The sequence below is a fragment of the Siphateles boraxobius genome, unplaced genomic scaffold (assembly GCF_051911475.1).
Source record: "Siphateles boraxobius isolate OS27281-9 unplaced genomic scaffold, OSU_SipBor_1 11, whole genome shotgun sequence".
In the NCBI taxonomy this organism is placed as follows: Eukaryota; Metazoa; Chordata; class Actinopteri; order Cypriniformes; family Leuciscidae; genus Siphateles; species Siphateles boraxobius.
Genome location: NW_027508711.1, coordinates 6,422,322 through 6,439,365, shown reverse-complemented (window position 1 = coordinate 6,439,365; position 17,044 = coordinate 6,422,322). Strand labels below are relative to the sequence as shown.

The window sequence follows — 17,044 nt, the reverse complement described above, 5'->3', positions numbered from 1 at the left end:
ATATATTCTGTTCAAATAATATCTTGAAATTAAATGTCACACGTTATTTACCATAAATACTGTAATACACCATATTATTTTAATCATTTTATTATTCATACAATTCTATATTTATAATTATTTTGTATTATTATACTGTTTATTGCTATTTTAGGCAACACGAAAAAGTACTATAGTCATTGTAATATCCTGGTATATGCATGGTATGGGAGGAGTAGACATTTGATTGACAGTTCACACGGTTACATCATCATTACAACCAATCAGATCAGAGTGGGAGGAGTCCTTGTAAGGCACTCTGTGAACATGGATTCCGTTGTGACCTTTGACCTCTGGAATGTGGCGGTATGCATACGTTTCCTTTCCCGCCGCCCTCTCTAGTCACATCTGCACACTGACCAACAGTCCTGCAGCCCGGGGGTCAAAGGTCACACTCAGCGGGGACTTGCCCAACCGAGCGTGTGTGTCTCTGGCTTTGATCTGTCAGCCGTCGTGCACAGGACATACACACTCATTCGTATTGTTTCACATTTAAAAAAAACAACAAACCCTTATTTAAAATAAACAAAAGGTCTCCTCCCTGCTGTCCTTTATTCTGCAATAATTATTCATCACATACCTGTTCGGATGCTTACATTTGTGGCTGTATGTATTTTAAAATATGTCTCAGTGTATGTTCAAACAAAACCTGATATCTTTGCACTTCCTTGAAAGAATTATAACACGTTTTTTTGTGCACAAGAATAATAATTGAGGACTTTAATCATGTCAAATGAAAACTCTTGCCTCGCTTTCCTTCGTTTCACGCTTGTGTAAATATTGACATATTTAGGCACTTTGAAGTCTGAATGTGTATCGTGTGGTTGCGATTATCATCTGGAGAACATTACAGCGGAGACGTCCAACTTGTGACGTCCTGCAGGACTGCAACAGTAGCTCCACACACACACACACACACTGAAGATGAATGGAGGTTTGCAGACACGCCTCTCTCAGCCACGGAGGAAGTTCCTCATGATTTTAGAAACTCAGACTTGATGGATTCTGATGGGGCGAAACCCAAAATGACAGTCGTAACCTCGAGTCTTTCCGTTGTCTCTATGGCTGCGTTCACATTTCTGTGTTCTGATGTATTCCACAGACATCTGGCACAGATCAGATCTTGTTGCTTGCATGTAAACAGCAAAACGCTTATTAGATGAGACTTTTTGGTATCTGATATTGGCCACATTAAATATGGACATCTGAACACTCATCATGTCCAATTCTCCTCTGAATTCAGGAGTTTCGACATGTGAAACAAATGTTATGAATAATGTAAGGTGGGTCTTGTTTTTAGCCATGTGTATTTGATTGGATTGTAACCATTGCTCAACTGTTAAGTTATATCTCATTATTGTCAAGCAAATACAAAATATAAAACAAAATATATACACTGCCGATCAAAAAAAAAAGTATGTTTTCAAAATCATTTCTGAAGGATCATGTGACGCTGAAGACTGGAGTAATGATGCTGAAAATTCAACTTTGATCAAAGGAATAAATTACATTTTAACATATATTCGCATAGAAAATAGTTATTTTAAATTGTAATATTATTTCACAATATTACTGTTTTTACTGATCAAATAAACAAGAGTTTATTTAAAAGAGACTTTAAAAAATCTTAATTATTCCAAACCTTAAATCAGTAGTATTATTATTTTTTAACTGCATTATATTTGTGTTTGCTGTATAAAAATAACTTCATTTTTATAATTACAATTATTATTATGTTACCGTTTTGAAAATCATGTTTTTAAATAATATAAAAAAATAATTGTCCATATGCATTACAGTGAATAAAGTTTCGGGCAAAATGTGTATAACTATCATGATGAAATAGGATTTTCAGCTTATGTAAAGTTTTTGAGTGCTTTGGAATTTATAAATGTTCATTTGCATTTCAAGCTGTTTATTACAATAACCCTTTTTATAGTCATGTATACTGGCCTTTATATGTAAAAGAGAGGCGGAATATTCTTTAAACATTCACTGTTTGTGTTTCTGCTGAAGAAAGTAAGTAATTAAAAACCACATGAGAGTGAGTCAATGATGACAGTTTTCATTTTTGAATGAATTTTTTCAGAAGTTTTTAATTCAGTATGGGTCAGTGAAGGTCCAGCCAGGCCTTTGACGTAGTATATTTATCATTATGAATGCATCCGGAGGTTTATTTTCTTAAGTTTCAGTTGTTTTTTGTAATAAACGTGATGGCTGGCGACTCTCTGTGTCCGACTTTGGCTGTGTTTCTGTGTGGAGGCGGGGTTAAGCGTTAGAAGCCCTTATTACTGAGCCGACAAGGAAAAGCAGCCAATTACACTAATCTCCTGCCACATCTGTGTCCAATCAGAGACAGCCAATCAGCATACAGTGGTTTTGGCTTCAGAGACTTAGAAGGGTTAGAAACAGAAGTGTGTGTGTGTGTGTGTGTGTGTGTGTGTGTGTGTGTGTGTGTGTGTGTGTGTGTGTGTGTGTGTGTGTGTGTGTGTGTGTGTGTGTGTGTGTGTGTGTTGCTACTACTACTGCAGCTCAGAGCTCAAGAATGTTCCATTATGCTGTGAAATGGAAGGTTGTCAGAGTTTAGGGTTTTATTTCCCATCATGCACCAGTTCTTGTTTCCCAGATCTGGCCGATAAACTTTGGCGTTTTAACCTCCTGCAGTACCCAAGAGAAATCTTTTTAAACTTATCTTATCTTCAGTTTATTGTACTGTAGATGCTGTGGTTATCTTGTGGTTGTAGATAATATTCATACAGCAGAACACACTGCAGACTGACCTCTGAAGTCACATGCACAAAATGATCGTATTTTCGTGTGAAACAATATTATGAATAATGAAGGGTGGGATTTGATTCTAAACATCTGTATTTGATTGAATTGAATTGCGTAGATATCAAGTAATGGGTCATATTTGACAATTTCTTGTCATTACTTTAATGTTATAAGCTATTTTGTACAAATAGAACCAGGATATATGAATGTATGTATATCGTACACATGTACAGTATATAAACATATCTATGTATATAAAATCATTGCGTATATGTGTCTATATATATATATATGTGTGTGTATATATGTGTGTGTATGTGTGTGCGTATATATATATGTGTGTGTGTGTGTGTGTATATGTATCCACAGTATTCCTGCGCCCCATGACGCTTTGCGCGAATTATGGGTGTAACTTCCGTTAAGCTGTAAACAATCAGTGAAAGACTAGCTCTATGGACGCAATGATATATTTTTTAAACCGTGTACAATGGCATTACATTATTCTACTCACCCTTCAACCATTGAACATTAAAAGGACATTTAAAAGTGTAAAAGCATCAAAAAGGTACTTTCAACAGACCATGAATAATCTCAAAAGCATCTTTCCACAGCAAAATCGGTCGGTTAAATATCACTGTGGTAATCTGTATAATGTAACAAACACACTTTACTATTTTAAAGTGATTTCAGTCCTTTTGACAGATAATAAATTGTATTTACATGTGAAACCAAACCTGGAAAGAGACGTGAGGATTTGGGGAGTATTCCAGTGAATTATTAATGGTATACAGGTACATCGTAAATTAAATCGTGAGAACAGACCACAAATGTGCAGTATGTGTTGAGCTTTGTCACACTATTACAGCGGAATTCAAAAGGAAAAAAGAAAATAATCATGAGGAAAAGAATGCAGAGCTCTTGCTATACATATTCTTGTTATAACATGTCACGTTAAAATACCAAGTGTTACGTTATTCTCATTTATTCTTAGATAAAACATGAAAGAAAACTGATAGCTCATTAAGTCAAACTGACGGATCAGCTTTATTTGTAAGGCAACCTTATGATTTGAAATGATTCGTTTCAGTCTCTTTGAATGGAAGTTCCCCAAACCGGAAGTGCCGCCCATAATTCAAAACGCAGTAAGCTTGTCAGGAATAAGGTGGATATATATATATATATATATATATATATATATATATATATATATATATATATATATATATGATATTCTAGATATATATGTAAATGTGTATAGAAATGTATATATACACATATAAATCCGCACATAAATATTAAGAAATACAAAAAATATTTCATCCTGGTTGTATTTATTGTACACAATTTAAAATTATTTTTAATAAATTGTTAAACAGTTATGAAAAGCACCATTGTAAATAGTGAGAACAAATTAAATGTCTAGATGAGTTTATGGGAAAATGTGCATAATTATCATGAAAATAATATTGCAATTATAAAAATATGATTTTTTTTAAATAAACCAACAAATAAAAGCTTTAATTTATTTATTTATTGTGTGATTCACTCATATATAAACTGTAAAGAAGTATTTTGCTTTTGCATTGCTCATGTCTGTTCTGGTTTGTTCTCTCTCTGTCTGCAGGTTTTTCCTCCTCTTCCTAATGAAGCTGAGATCGCACACACTAAAAAACTGTTTCGCCGCCGCAGAAATGACCGCCGGTGAGTCACTCAGTCTCAAAACACGACATGACCTTTTCCTTACGTTACCGGCGGACTCTCTTCCAGTTGTCTAGCGAAAACGTTGAACGCAGAGCACTGATGTTAGACTCGCAAAGCAGAAAACACACCAGCTCACACTTTCCACACGTGTCAGAGTCGAATGTAATGAGAGTGTCAGTGTGTTTGTGTTGTGTTTGGAGTAAAACGCAATGCTCTATCTGCATGTTCTTTACTCATAATATTCACTCTTAATCCATAAAACCACTTCCACCTTTCTGTTTTTACGTTTTGACTTTGACCTCATCGGAACAGTTCTCTGTTGTAATTTACAGTTGCTAAGAAACTGCAAAAAAAGAAAATATTTTGGTCTAAACTTGTGCAAATGAAAAGGAGAAAGCAGAGGGGGAAAGCAAGCAAAACCCTTCTATTATTCAAGGCTTTGTTAATGCAAAGAAAAGCTCTTGTTGTCATCGGTCTGATGTCCTTGTGTGTGGAACCCAGTCCGACTGGATTTCTTCAGTGGACGTTTCTCATGTGTGCTTTGTGGTGCCGCCGTATTCAAGGACGTTTATACAATACTGAGGTTTTTGCTTTGACAGGGCGTGTGGAACAGAATAGATGGTTTATTTGTGAATACAGCCGCCCAGATTCCCTTCGGCCCAGAATGCACTGTTGCCTTTACTGGTAGTTTTGAAGTATAAAGCTAAACGTAGGCTATAAACGAACTACACCACGGTCACATGACTTCCGGATTCAAACTCTTTCAGTTTATAATTAAAAAACATTTTCCCTTAAAGTTGGAGTTAGAATAGTTTGCAAGAGCGCGATTATAGACACAACAAGGCTGTAAAAGTGAACTAGTGAGTAGGGTTGGGAATCAAAAATGGATTCCAATTCTGGAATTGGATCCTTGTTATAAAATTAAAATATTGATTCCTTTTGTGTGCATTTTAATATGACTTTACCTGCACACCATTTTCTGTGCTACACACACATCCAAAGCACACGCACAGAAAAAGTTATTTTAATGTAATTTTAAAGCATTTAAGCGCGAGAAGACCTTTACTGTGCTGCACACGCTTCCAAAATGACGTGCGCACCTCTCATACTGAATACTGCGCGATATTGAAGTTCTCTTCATCTTCTTTTTGAACTTGAATGGACAAATACACACAAAAAATATGTCAAAATATCCCTGTAAACACAGTGGGTTATGTTTTAAGTTAACGTAAACACAAAGAAAACGCATGTGTAACAGAATATTGGATCCGTGCAGCTCTCAGTCTCTATAATAACGTAATTCAGACAACAAAATACAAAGAGAAAATTCACTCGCTGTTCTTACATTTTTTAACTATGTTTGTAATGTGTATTTTTTTTATAAAGTGCAGTGTTTTTTTATGTTTGATTACAGTTTCTGTATCTGAATACCTAAAACAGTTTATTTCAATAATTTATTGAACGTTATCAGTTATTTTTTTACATTTTTTTTTTTGCCTGATTGGAATTGAAATTAGGAATCGATAAGAATCTGAATCAATAAGCAGAATCGAAATCGTTAAAATTTAAACGATGCCAAACCCTACTACTGAGTAGATGAGTTTACCTGTTCTGTGTAAGGATGTTTAATGTACCGACGACAACCTCTGTAGTCCTATTTAAAACAAGGGGATATTACTGATGTATTTTAAGTTTGAGAATAAAACGTGACAATATTTTGAGCTTGTGTCCACCACTAGGGATGCATCGATATGAAATTTTGGGCCGATAATGCTTTATATTTGAAGCTGATAACCGATATATTGGCCGATAAATCTAAATCCAAATTTATATAGAATTTTTTTAGAGCCTGATTCCAAAAAACAAAAGTCTCACCATTAAGAGCCATGTCCCAAGCACACAATTATAATGTTCTCATTATAATTGTATGTCTCCTATATTACAGACTTGTGCTGCTCATGTTACACTTAACTGTATCTTCCTTTTCAAAGTGATTCCAATCATATTTCATAATTCAAAACCATCATGGCTAACAGTGCGCATCTGAAGTGTCTTAGCTGAAGGAAATAATCCATTATTTATCAGCTTTAATATATCGGCCAAATTTTATTATCGAGCGGATAATGATCACATAAAAATGAACATATATCGGCCGATACCGATATGGTGGCCGATATATGGTGCATCCCTATTCCCTATCCACCACAGACCTTATTTTAGACATTTAACCAAAAACACATTAACTTCGGGGTGATGGAACCGGAAGTGCTAAAAAAGTGTCTACATAAAAGCCTCATCCCTGCAGCACTCTATAAAACCACCCACAGCACCTTTGCATTGTGTTTGCAAGTTTTGCACAGGCAAATTTTTGCATGTTTTACTTGGACTTTGACTACAAAAGTTAGAAGTAGGAGTAAGACAATCTAGAGAATAAATCTTTTCTGGGCTCAAATTTAGAGAGTGTGTGCGAGTCACTGTTCACCTCACTACACAAGACGATTCTCTTCCCACATCTCTCTCTCTTCCACTCCTCTAACAGAAGGCTTTTCAGCCTGTTATTGCTGGTGTTGGCCACCCACAATGCTTTGCTTCTGCCAGAGAGGACCCTGCGGTCATGTTTTTTGTTGGCATCAGTTCTTGCCTTTTCTTTCTCTCTCGCTCTCGAGATTAGTTTGCTGAATCGAAACATCTTTGCAGTCACATTTATGAAACACAGCATATTTTGTTGACACAATCTCGCAGATTAGATTTATTAAGAGCCTGTCAACTAATAAAAGGTTCAGCCGAGTCAGTGTGTATGTGTTTGCATGTGTTTATCCATGTAAACTCACACATGCTCAAAGGACTCGGGTCTTTTAGTATAAAGGACAGTTTGAGTTTGAGATCGGCAGATTCATCTGGTGTTGGTTCCAAAATATACAGCCTTGTAGGCCTTGTCATTTTGTGTCATTTATGTATGTATGTATGTACTGTATGTATGCATGTACCAGTTCCATTATTTTGTGAAAGAAAGAAATGAATACTTTTATTCAGCATTATTTTAATAATTAATTTGCATTATATGATAAAAGATGACCGTAAAGACAGTAAAAAGATTCTGTTTGAAATAAATTCTGCTCTTTTAAATTTGATCAAAGAATCCAGGAAAAAAAACAAGTACAGTATAATGGTTTCAACAAAAATCTGAAGTGAAAAATGTTGAACTGTTTTCAACATTGGTAATAATAATAAATGTTTCTTGAGCAGAAAATCATCATATTAGAATGATTTCTGAGGGATCATGTGACACTGACGAATGGAGTAATGATGCTGAAAATTCAGCTTTGATCACAGAAATAAATACATTTCCGTATATATATATTATATATATATGTGTGTGTGTGTATATATATATATATGTGTGTGTGTGTGTGTGTGTGTGTGTGTATATATGTGTGTGTGTGTGTGTGTGTGTGTGTATATATATATGTGTGTGTGTATATATGTATGTATGTATGTATGTATGTATGTATAGGATCCCTATGGGTTTCTTTGAGGATCCCTGTCATAGGAATTGTATGTGCTACTCACAGTCAAAGTGTTCCGTTGCATCTATTTTGAAGAAACTTTCATTGTGGAAACCGTCCTGTCTTTTCATATTCACTGCAACGTTTCTTTGGCTTTTGTAGCATTATGTAGATGCCATGTCATTCAGTTGCTGCCCTTATATAGCATTTTATAGTCATTTTAATTATTTCATAATTTTTAGTTTATTTTATTTATCCCAAGTACATTTCATATTTGATTGTATTTTTTATTTTATTTAAGTATTTTAATGTAGATTTCATAACTGTATCAATCATTTATTCTTGCATTTTTGTCTTAGATTTTACTGTTCCATCTCCTCCTTTTCCGTTTGCTCTTCTTGTTTCTTTTAGTTCTCTCGTGTCTTCTTGTGTTCCTTTCCACCTTGTTTCTACATTCTCATCCACTTGTTCACGTATCATCTCCCTGTCGCACCCGTAGCCGATTCAATCCGCCCCAGGATGGTCTGACGGTGCTGTTGCCAGCCGTATATTCTGTGAAGTAGAAGTTTGTGTTACTATAGGCTTAATCAGAGTAAACAGCGCGTTTAATTTGACAAGATGCAGAGAAGCTTTAATTTTCACAGCCTATCTTTTATTTTTTATTTGTCCCCTTGAACATTTTGGAAGGATTTATTTTTTTGATTTTTGATTTTTGATCAGTAGATTTGCATTGTATGCTTCTCTTCAACAGTCTTTATTTTCGTTTGTATCCAGATTATAATGGTTTCTGCTGTGAGTGAACTGAAAAAGAGAAACTGGCATGAATTGTGGAGATTCCCATCAGTGACAGACCTGTCAGTCAGGGTTTATCTTGTATAAAGCAGACACATTATGCTTCTGTTATGTAAGAGGTTTTCACATAACTTTTTGTTGTATTGTTGTGTGTGTGTCTCTGTCTGTGTGAGAATGAGGGTAGGGAAGGGTTGGGTGTGGACACCATTGAATACGGCTCTTGCTCTGCTTAAAAAAACTTAACTCTCACTCTCTCTCACACACACACAAAATGGAAATCGGTCTTGGTTAAAAACATTTTTTTAAATGATCAGAATCACCATTATAGAGGAGACCTATTATGCCCTTTTACAAAGTCTTGATTTTGTTTTTGTGCTCTACTAGAACAGGTTTTCATGCTTGAATGTTCATTATTTTTCTCATTGTTGCAGCTCCTCTCTTCAAAGTCTGTCAGTAACGCTCGGTTTAATTCCTGTCTCTATGAAGCCCCTCCTTCTGAAAAGCACACTGTGCTCTGATTGGTCGGCTGGAGCAGTGTGTTGTGATTGGTCAATCGCTAGAGTGTGTTTGGGAAATGTCCCGCCCCTTACCTTAATCACGAGTTTCAACAAGGTTGCAGGGCAAGGTTTTGGACCAATGTGATTTCAGTTTGGGCGGAGCTACCCTGCATTATTGTGCTGTAAGGCCGTCTAACTCGATCCAATGGCGGTATTCGAATTAGCGGTGAAGGTCTTTGCGTGTTACTGTCTTTTCTCGCGGCAAAGTATTTTTTGTTAAATGCAATACATTTTCTCATATGTATTTTCCCGTTATTTCATCTGACTCCATAAATGAAAAGGCTTTAATGATATCTGTGTATCATTAAATGTGAGCGAATGTTTTACTATTCTTTTAAACTCTTGAATGAAAATAATGTCAAAGTCAATTAGAATAATCAAATGTCACAATTTAATGTGTCAGGTAAATGTATCATTATAATTTCATAATCAATGCAAAACATCAAATGCTCTAGAACAAAGAGGAAGAAGTTTACCCGACAAGAAATGCGTGAGGCTGAGAGTCTCGCAACTCTCAGCCTCACGGGCCGATCTCAAATATAGAAAAGGCCCGAGCTCTCGCTGCGTTTCATTATATACCCAACCTCATTTCAAATCTAAACATCATCCACAGTGGAATTTACCTGTAAGTCACCATTTGCTAGCAGTGGAAAATTAGCATTCAGTCCAATGGTCAGAAGGTGTTAACTCAAAGACACACCCTCCAGTGTGGAAGATATTTCTAAACTTCCTAAGAACTTTATTACCTTTTGATTTACTTCTTTGGGAATGAGACATTTGTACCAGTCGCACAGAGACATTTCAAATAATACCAAACATGTATAAACCTTGATGATAATCATTCACATTAAACCATTTAGATTCTTGTGTGAGTTTGGGAGATCTCTGCCAGGATGAAGAATGGGGGAGAGAAATGTAGATTAGGATGAGGGAGGTGAGACCTTCATCTCAATAGTGCATGAGGGGGAGTTCAAATGTTAATTTCCTTTGTTTTCTCACAGAGTGGCCCTCTCTTAAAGTCCTTACAGTTTTTCCAGTCTTACAGTGCTGTGCTTGTAATTGTTATTGCAGGTTAAAACAAAACAGTAATATAGAATAAATGATGTAATTTTTTCGTGTCATGCCTGGTTAAGATGTTCTGTTGGGTTTAGTAGGTTAACTACTAACATTGGGTTGGACAAAGGTTAATTTCATCATCTAACTGAGATCTTAATTCACCTTATGTATCTGAAGTCTCTCGCATGTGATTCTGTTGAGCAGATGTTTGATTTTAATTGATGAAAAAAATCTTTGAAGAAGATAGCACTTCTATTCAATTTCTTTTTCGTGTTACTTTTAGTGTCAGTAAGATATTTATAATGTTACAAAAGTTTTCTATTTCAAATAAATGCGGTCCTTTTGAACATTCAAGTCTATTCAATTCCAGAAAAAATCTATTTCATGGTTTTCACAAAAATATTCTGTAGCACATCTGTTTTCAACATTGATAATAGCAGTAAATCATCATATTAAAATGATTTCTGAAGGATCATGTGACACTGAAGACTGGAGTAATGATGCTGAAAATTCAGCTTTGATCACAGGAATAAATTATATTTTACAATATATCCACATAGAAAACAGCTATTTAAAATTTTAATAATATTTCACAATATTACTGTTCTACTGTATTTTTTATTTAATAAATTGCAGTCTTGGTGAGCAGAAGCGACTTCTTTCAAAAACATCATTACAAAATGATGTTCCTGTGGGGTGACGTCAAGGGTTAACCCACGTAAAGCCTGAAGAATGTCACGGTCAGCACCTCGACGTCTTATTTTCAACCTGTCATTCAACACACTCAGTGTGCATCTCCCCTAAAATTAACCCCTCGTAAAACCAAAACACCATGGTCAAACATGACCTTAACCTGGACGTCTCGCTCTAAAGCTGTCAATCAAATTTAAAGCCTATTCTCACAGCGAGGAAATTCCCGTGAGTGTGGCGTCGTGTGTGTGTGTGAGTGTTTCTCAGGCGTGCAGAGGTTATGTAGGTTAACGGTCACTAGTAAAGACGTTAGTCTTTGAAGTGTCCACTGATGTTGTAGATTTCCGATGGTCATTGTGTGTTGGCTCCAGGCCGAACACTCTGTACACTTGTTTACTCTTCATAGAAGCAGTGACATTGACCTTGTTCCTTCACTGGATGATGGTGCACAACAGTGCTGCGATGGTACAAATAGCCTGCAAAAACCTCTCATTTCTTTATTGCTATAAATCTTGACATTTAAGGCTAACTTGTATGTATTTGAAGTGCATAGAAAATGTTCCTCCATTCGGATTTCTGTAATAGTCCTAATAAACTGAATGTGTTTTAAATACACAGTAAGCAGGTTTATTTTTTCATCATTAAATCAAATTTCTTTCAATCTCACACATTTTAACTAATTGAATACTGCTTGTTCCACAGATCCAGTATTTTAACCGTGCTCATACTTTTTATTTGAATACATTTAATTGTTTTCACAATTAACATGCTTATGCTTATTCTAAGCATATATATATATATTTTTTTTTATATATTTTTTTAATTATATTTATTATTTAAATAAAATAAACTATTTAAATAGTTAATAATTTATGCCATGATTGTTTTTGAGTGTAGATATCTTACCTCATTGCATCACATTAAGTTTTGTTTGTTAAAACTGTATAATCCAAATGTATGGAAACGTTATATGCAATTCAAATGCATAAAGCATAAAGATATGAAAAAAAAGATGCAGTGGTGCAATAATACTGATTTAATGAAATCACAGGCTCAACCAATCAGAACCAAGGACCAGAATTTATAATCTTAGATTTAGGTCTAAATATATTTATTGAATTCTATCTTAACATATGTTGCTGTACAAGTTGTTTTTTGTTTAGTCATAGTGAAATCTCATTGGTCCAGAAATCCTGAATATATGATTAGATTGGCTTGGATTTTTTAGCATTTTGCTTTCAGTGATACCTGAATAATGCGATTGAAACTCAATTTGCATTTAACTTGGATGGAGTGCATTAAAATTGTTTGTGCAATTTTAACTTGTTTAAATGGCTTGAATCCAAATATTGTCTTCTCTTAAAAAGTCTGATTATTGCAGTCAGTGATGCTAACATTTGTTCACACAGACATAATGATTAATGACACACACATAACGTGTAGTAACGCATTCAGTGCTCTTGATGCATGCGGACACAGACAGCACATGTCAGCGTGTCTGTATCTGTGCAAACACATGTAATGTACACACAGGCGTGTGTGAATGTAAAGCCGTAATCCAGTGTCGGTCTGGGTGACTGGAGTTCTGCTAGTGAAGATAGATCATCCCTTCAGACTGGTGCAAACATGGAGATCTGGGTGATTACATACTGACTCACATCTGCCGTAAATCATTACACACATTCACAAACGCACTCTGTGTGGCTGCAGTTATTAGTAGTGGTATTTATGTCAATCATCACTATTACTAATGCTCATATTTTGGGTTAAGGCCTATTCACACCAAGAAAGATGTAAAGAAATTATTGATGTCCACACAACACATGATGACTTTGGTGTGGATGTCTCTTTTCATAAAATAGTAGAACAATTATTAAAACTTAGTTTTTATAAAACTTACATTTTTCAATTCACATTTATTTATAAAGCTCTTTTCACAATACATATTGTTTCATAGCAGCTTTACAGAACATGTCTCTACATTAAAATCTAGAGTGATCTGTTATCAGAGGTGACATTTCCAAAGTTATGCATTTCAGAAATGTACATATACAAATCACACAGTTAGCTAATAATGTATTAATTTAAACAATGTATTAATTTAAGGCAGAAACAATGAGCTCATTGAAGTAATGAATACATGTAAACAAATTATTAGGATATCGAAAAAAAATGTACACTTATTTATAACACTTATTTATTTGTGTATTTATATATAGATTTTTTGCATTTATTTCTTTGCTTATTCATTTATTTATTTATTTACCCAGAATGTTTTTAAAAATCTGTTTGTTGTCCTGCATTGTCCAACAGAATCTGTGTTTTTTGTGTGTAATTTGTGTACAAAATGTGTATTTATTTATTTATTTGTGTGTATTTTCGTTTGTTTTATTTATTTGTATTTTTGTTTGTTTTCCTGTTTTTTTATTTTATTTGTTGTGTGTATTTACTTATTTAACCACAGAGAGCATCCTAGCTACTGCTTGGCAACATCCTGACACTACCCAGAACACCTTAGCAACTGCATAACAATGTATGACTACTGCTTTGAACACCTTACCAGTTATTTAGCGAATACACACTGGCAACAACCCTAACAATGCCTTAGCAACTACCCAAATCACTCGCAACTACAAAAAAAATCCTTCAGAACACCTTAGCAACCGCCTAGCAACACCCTGGGAACCACACACAACACAGTGTTTATATGGGCAAGAAGCGCTCAGTGACATTGTCAATAACAGGCTTTTTTTGTTGTTGTTCTAGGAGACAGCAGCGCCTGCCTGGAGGAGGAGGGCCTGGTGGCAAATCCCAGAATCCTCCTCTTCAGCAGCAGCAACAACAGCCCAATCAGATGCAACAGCCCAACGCTGAGCACCAATCAGGTGCCGCCATGAAGCACGGAGGACGGGGTTACCAGGGCCTGCAGAACCAGGGTGGGCGGCAGGGCGGACCACATCACGGCTACAGCCAGAACCGGCGCTGGCATCAGCATTCCAAACATCTGACGAACAGTTTCAGTCAAGGGCCCTCAGGGGCCGACAGGGGCCTCATACGCAATACCAAAGAGACAGAGAATGTAAAACATGAGGAGCCGGAGCACCACACAGAAAGAGGAGCGAAGGACGAACCTGCGAAAGATGAGAGGAAGAAAGAAGACGATGAGAAGACGGAGATCGGGAAGATCTGCTTACTACAGTCGTCGAAAGAGAGACTAAGGAGGAGATTGAAAGAGAAGGTGCTTTTAACTCCCAGTTTAGTTCCTGAAACTGAATTCGAATTGATATAGTTAAATGCAGCATTGCCATTTGAATTTTAGGGCAAGGAAGTAAAATTAAATGAAATCCATATGACTGTATTTATATACTGTAACTGGATGGATGGATGGATGGATGGATGGATGGATGGATGGATGGATGGATAAATAGTAAAAAGACAAAAGGATGGATGGACGATAGATAGACAGACAGACTGATAGATAGACAGTCAGACAGAAAGACAGATGGATTGATTGATGGATGGATGGATGATAGATAGATAGATAGATAGATAGATAGATAGATAGATAGATAGATAGATAGATAGATAGATAGACAGACAGACAGACAGACAGGATATTATAAATGTATGTTATAATCTATTTAATTCAAGTTTGGTGAATAAAAGTATTAGTGACCCCAAACTTTTGAACCACACCATTCCTCAATGTTCTTAGTCACATGACCATTCTCGCTATACTCTGATTGTCAGGAGGAAGTTCCCGTGGCGACGGCTGGACCTCAGCGTAACCGAATGGACAGATTATTAGAGATTCTAAACAGTATGAAAAACAACAGCAGTGGCGTGGAGGTTCAGCTCACCTCATTCATGGAGGAGGCGCAGAACTCAGCCGACTCTGAGGAAACGCTGAATCAGATCGTGCTCACCATTTACAGCAAGGCCGTCAGCGACCGTAGCTTCGCTGCCACTGCCGCCAAACTCTGTGACAAAATGGCTCTGTTCATGGTGGAAGGCACCAAGTTCCGCTCTCTCTTACTCAACATGTTACAGGTAAGAACTGAACGTCCATTACTTATTTCATCACACACATTCATGTTCTGCAGGTTCTCTCCTATTGGTCAGTGCTGTCTCTGAGGACCAATCAGATTGCACGCTTTACAGTGGCTAGATGTCACTAAGAAGGATATTCTGCAAATGTCATCTCACCTGCTGCTCGACCCAACCATCTCAACTCTTTTGTTCCTCTTTTGTGTCTGCGTTCTCTCTGTTTCTCTTCTTCCTCTTTTTCTCAAGGGCTTCAGGATGTGATTCATCTGTGCAATTCAGCTGAGTGACCCTGTACAATTTCCTCATTGGACAAAAGGGACATTTTAGGCCCCAAACACTTTCACCTTATTTTAAAAGTTAGGAGTTTCCCAAATCTTTCTGAAAGCTGATGAATATACTTTGAAGAAATAGTTCAAAATTAAATTTTCATCATTTAATTACTCTCATTTCTGTTAAATGGAAACCCTGGCTGCTCTTTTCCTTATAATCAATTTCAAAATGACACCATAAAATTGGCGCATACTATTTATAATTTTTAGTAACAAATAAAAGCCTGTTTTTGAAAAACTAAATTACAACTAATTTTACAGGTTATGCGTGGACCAACGTTATTTTAGTATTATTTTCAATTATAATCCTTTGAATAAGCTTTTTTTAATATATTTTCAGTATTCATTTTAATTTTAGTTAATACAGGTCCTTCTCAAAAAATTAGCATATTGTGATAAAGTTCATTATTTTCCATAATGTAATGATAAAAATTAAACTTTCATATATTTTAGATTCATTGCACACCAACTGAAATATTTCAGGTGTTTTATTGTTTTAATACTGATGATTTTGGCATACAGCTCATGAAAACCCAAAATTCCTGTCTCAAAAAATTAGCATATTTCATCCGACCAATAAAATAAGTGTTTTTAATACAAAAAAAAAATCAACCTTCAAATAATTATGTTCAGTTATGCACACAATAGTCAATACTTGGTCGGGAATCCTTTTGCAGAAATGACTGCTTCAATGCGGCGTGGCATGGAGGCAATCAGCCTGTGGCACTGCTGAGGTGTTATGGAGGCCCAGGATGCTTCGATAGCGGCCTTAAGCTCATCCAGAGTGTTGGGTCTTGCGTCTCTCAACTTTTTCTTCACAATATCCCACAGATTCTCTATGGGGTTCAGGTCAGGAGAGTTGGCAGGCCAATTGAGCACAGTAATACCATGGTCAGTAAACCATTTACCAGTGGTTTTGGCACTGTGAGCAGGTGCCAGGTCGTGCTGAAAAATGAAATCTTCATCTCCATAAAGCTTTTCAGCAGATGGAAGCATTAAGTGCTCCAAAATCTCCTGATAGCTAGCTGCATTGGCCCTGCCCTTGATAAAACACAGTGCACTAACACCAGCGGCTGACATGGCACCCCAGACCATCACTGACTGTGGGTACTTGACACTGGACTTCAGGCATTTTGGCATTTCCTTCTCCCCAGTCTTCCTCCAGACTCTGGCACCTTGATTTCCGAATGACATGCAAAACTGAGCAACAGTCCAGTGCTGCTTCTCTGTAGCCCAGGTCAGGCGCTTCTGCCGCTGTTTCTAGTTCAAAAGTGGCTTGACCTGGGGAATGCGGCACCTGTAGCCCATTTCCTGCACACGCCTGTGCACGGTGGCTCTGGATGTTTCTACTCCAGACTCAGTCCACTGCTTCCGCAGGTCCCCCAAGGTCTGGAATCGGTCCTTCTCCACAATCTTCCTCAGGGTCCGGTCACCTCTTCTCGTTGTGCAGCGTTTTTTGCCACACTTTTTCCTTCCCACAGACTTCCCACTGAGGTGCCTTGATACAGCACTCTGGGAACAGCCTATTTGTTCAGAAATTTCTTTCTGTCTT

At 36.5% G+C, this 17,044-nt stretch overlaps 1 protein-coding gene across 3 annotated transcripts in view; it reads left to right on the top strand.

Annotated features, from left to right (window-relative positions):
* The window catches only part of ctif (CBP80/20-dependent translation initiation factor), a 151,794-nt gene that overhangs the window by 119,654 nt on the left and 15,096 nt on the right, over positions 1–17,044 (top strand). For all 3 annotated transcript variants that reach the window (XM_077194721.1, XM_077194727.1, XM_077194734.1), the window contains 3 exons: positions 4,439–4,515; positions 13,883–14,354; positions 14,867–15,166. In XM_077194721.1, the coding sequence (XP_077050836.1) occupies positions 4,439–4,515; positions 13,883–14,354; positions 14,867–15,166 (849 nt within the window). The remainder of the gene's footprint in view (positions 1–4,438; positions 4,516–13,882; positions 14,355–14,866; positions 15,167–17,044) is intronic.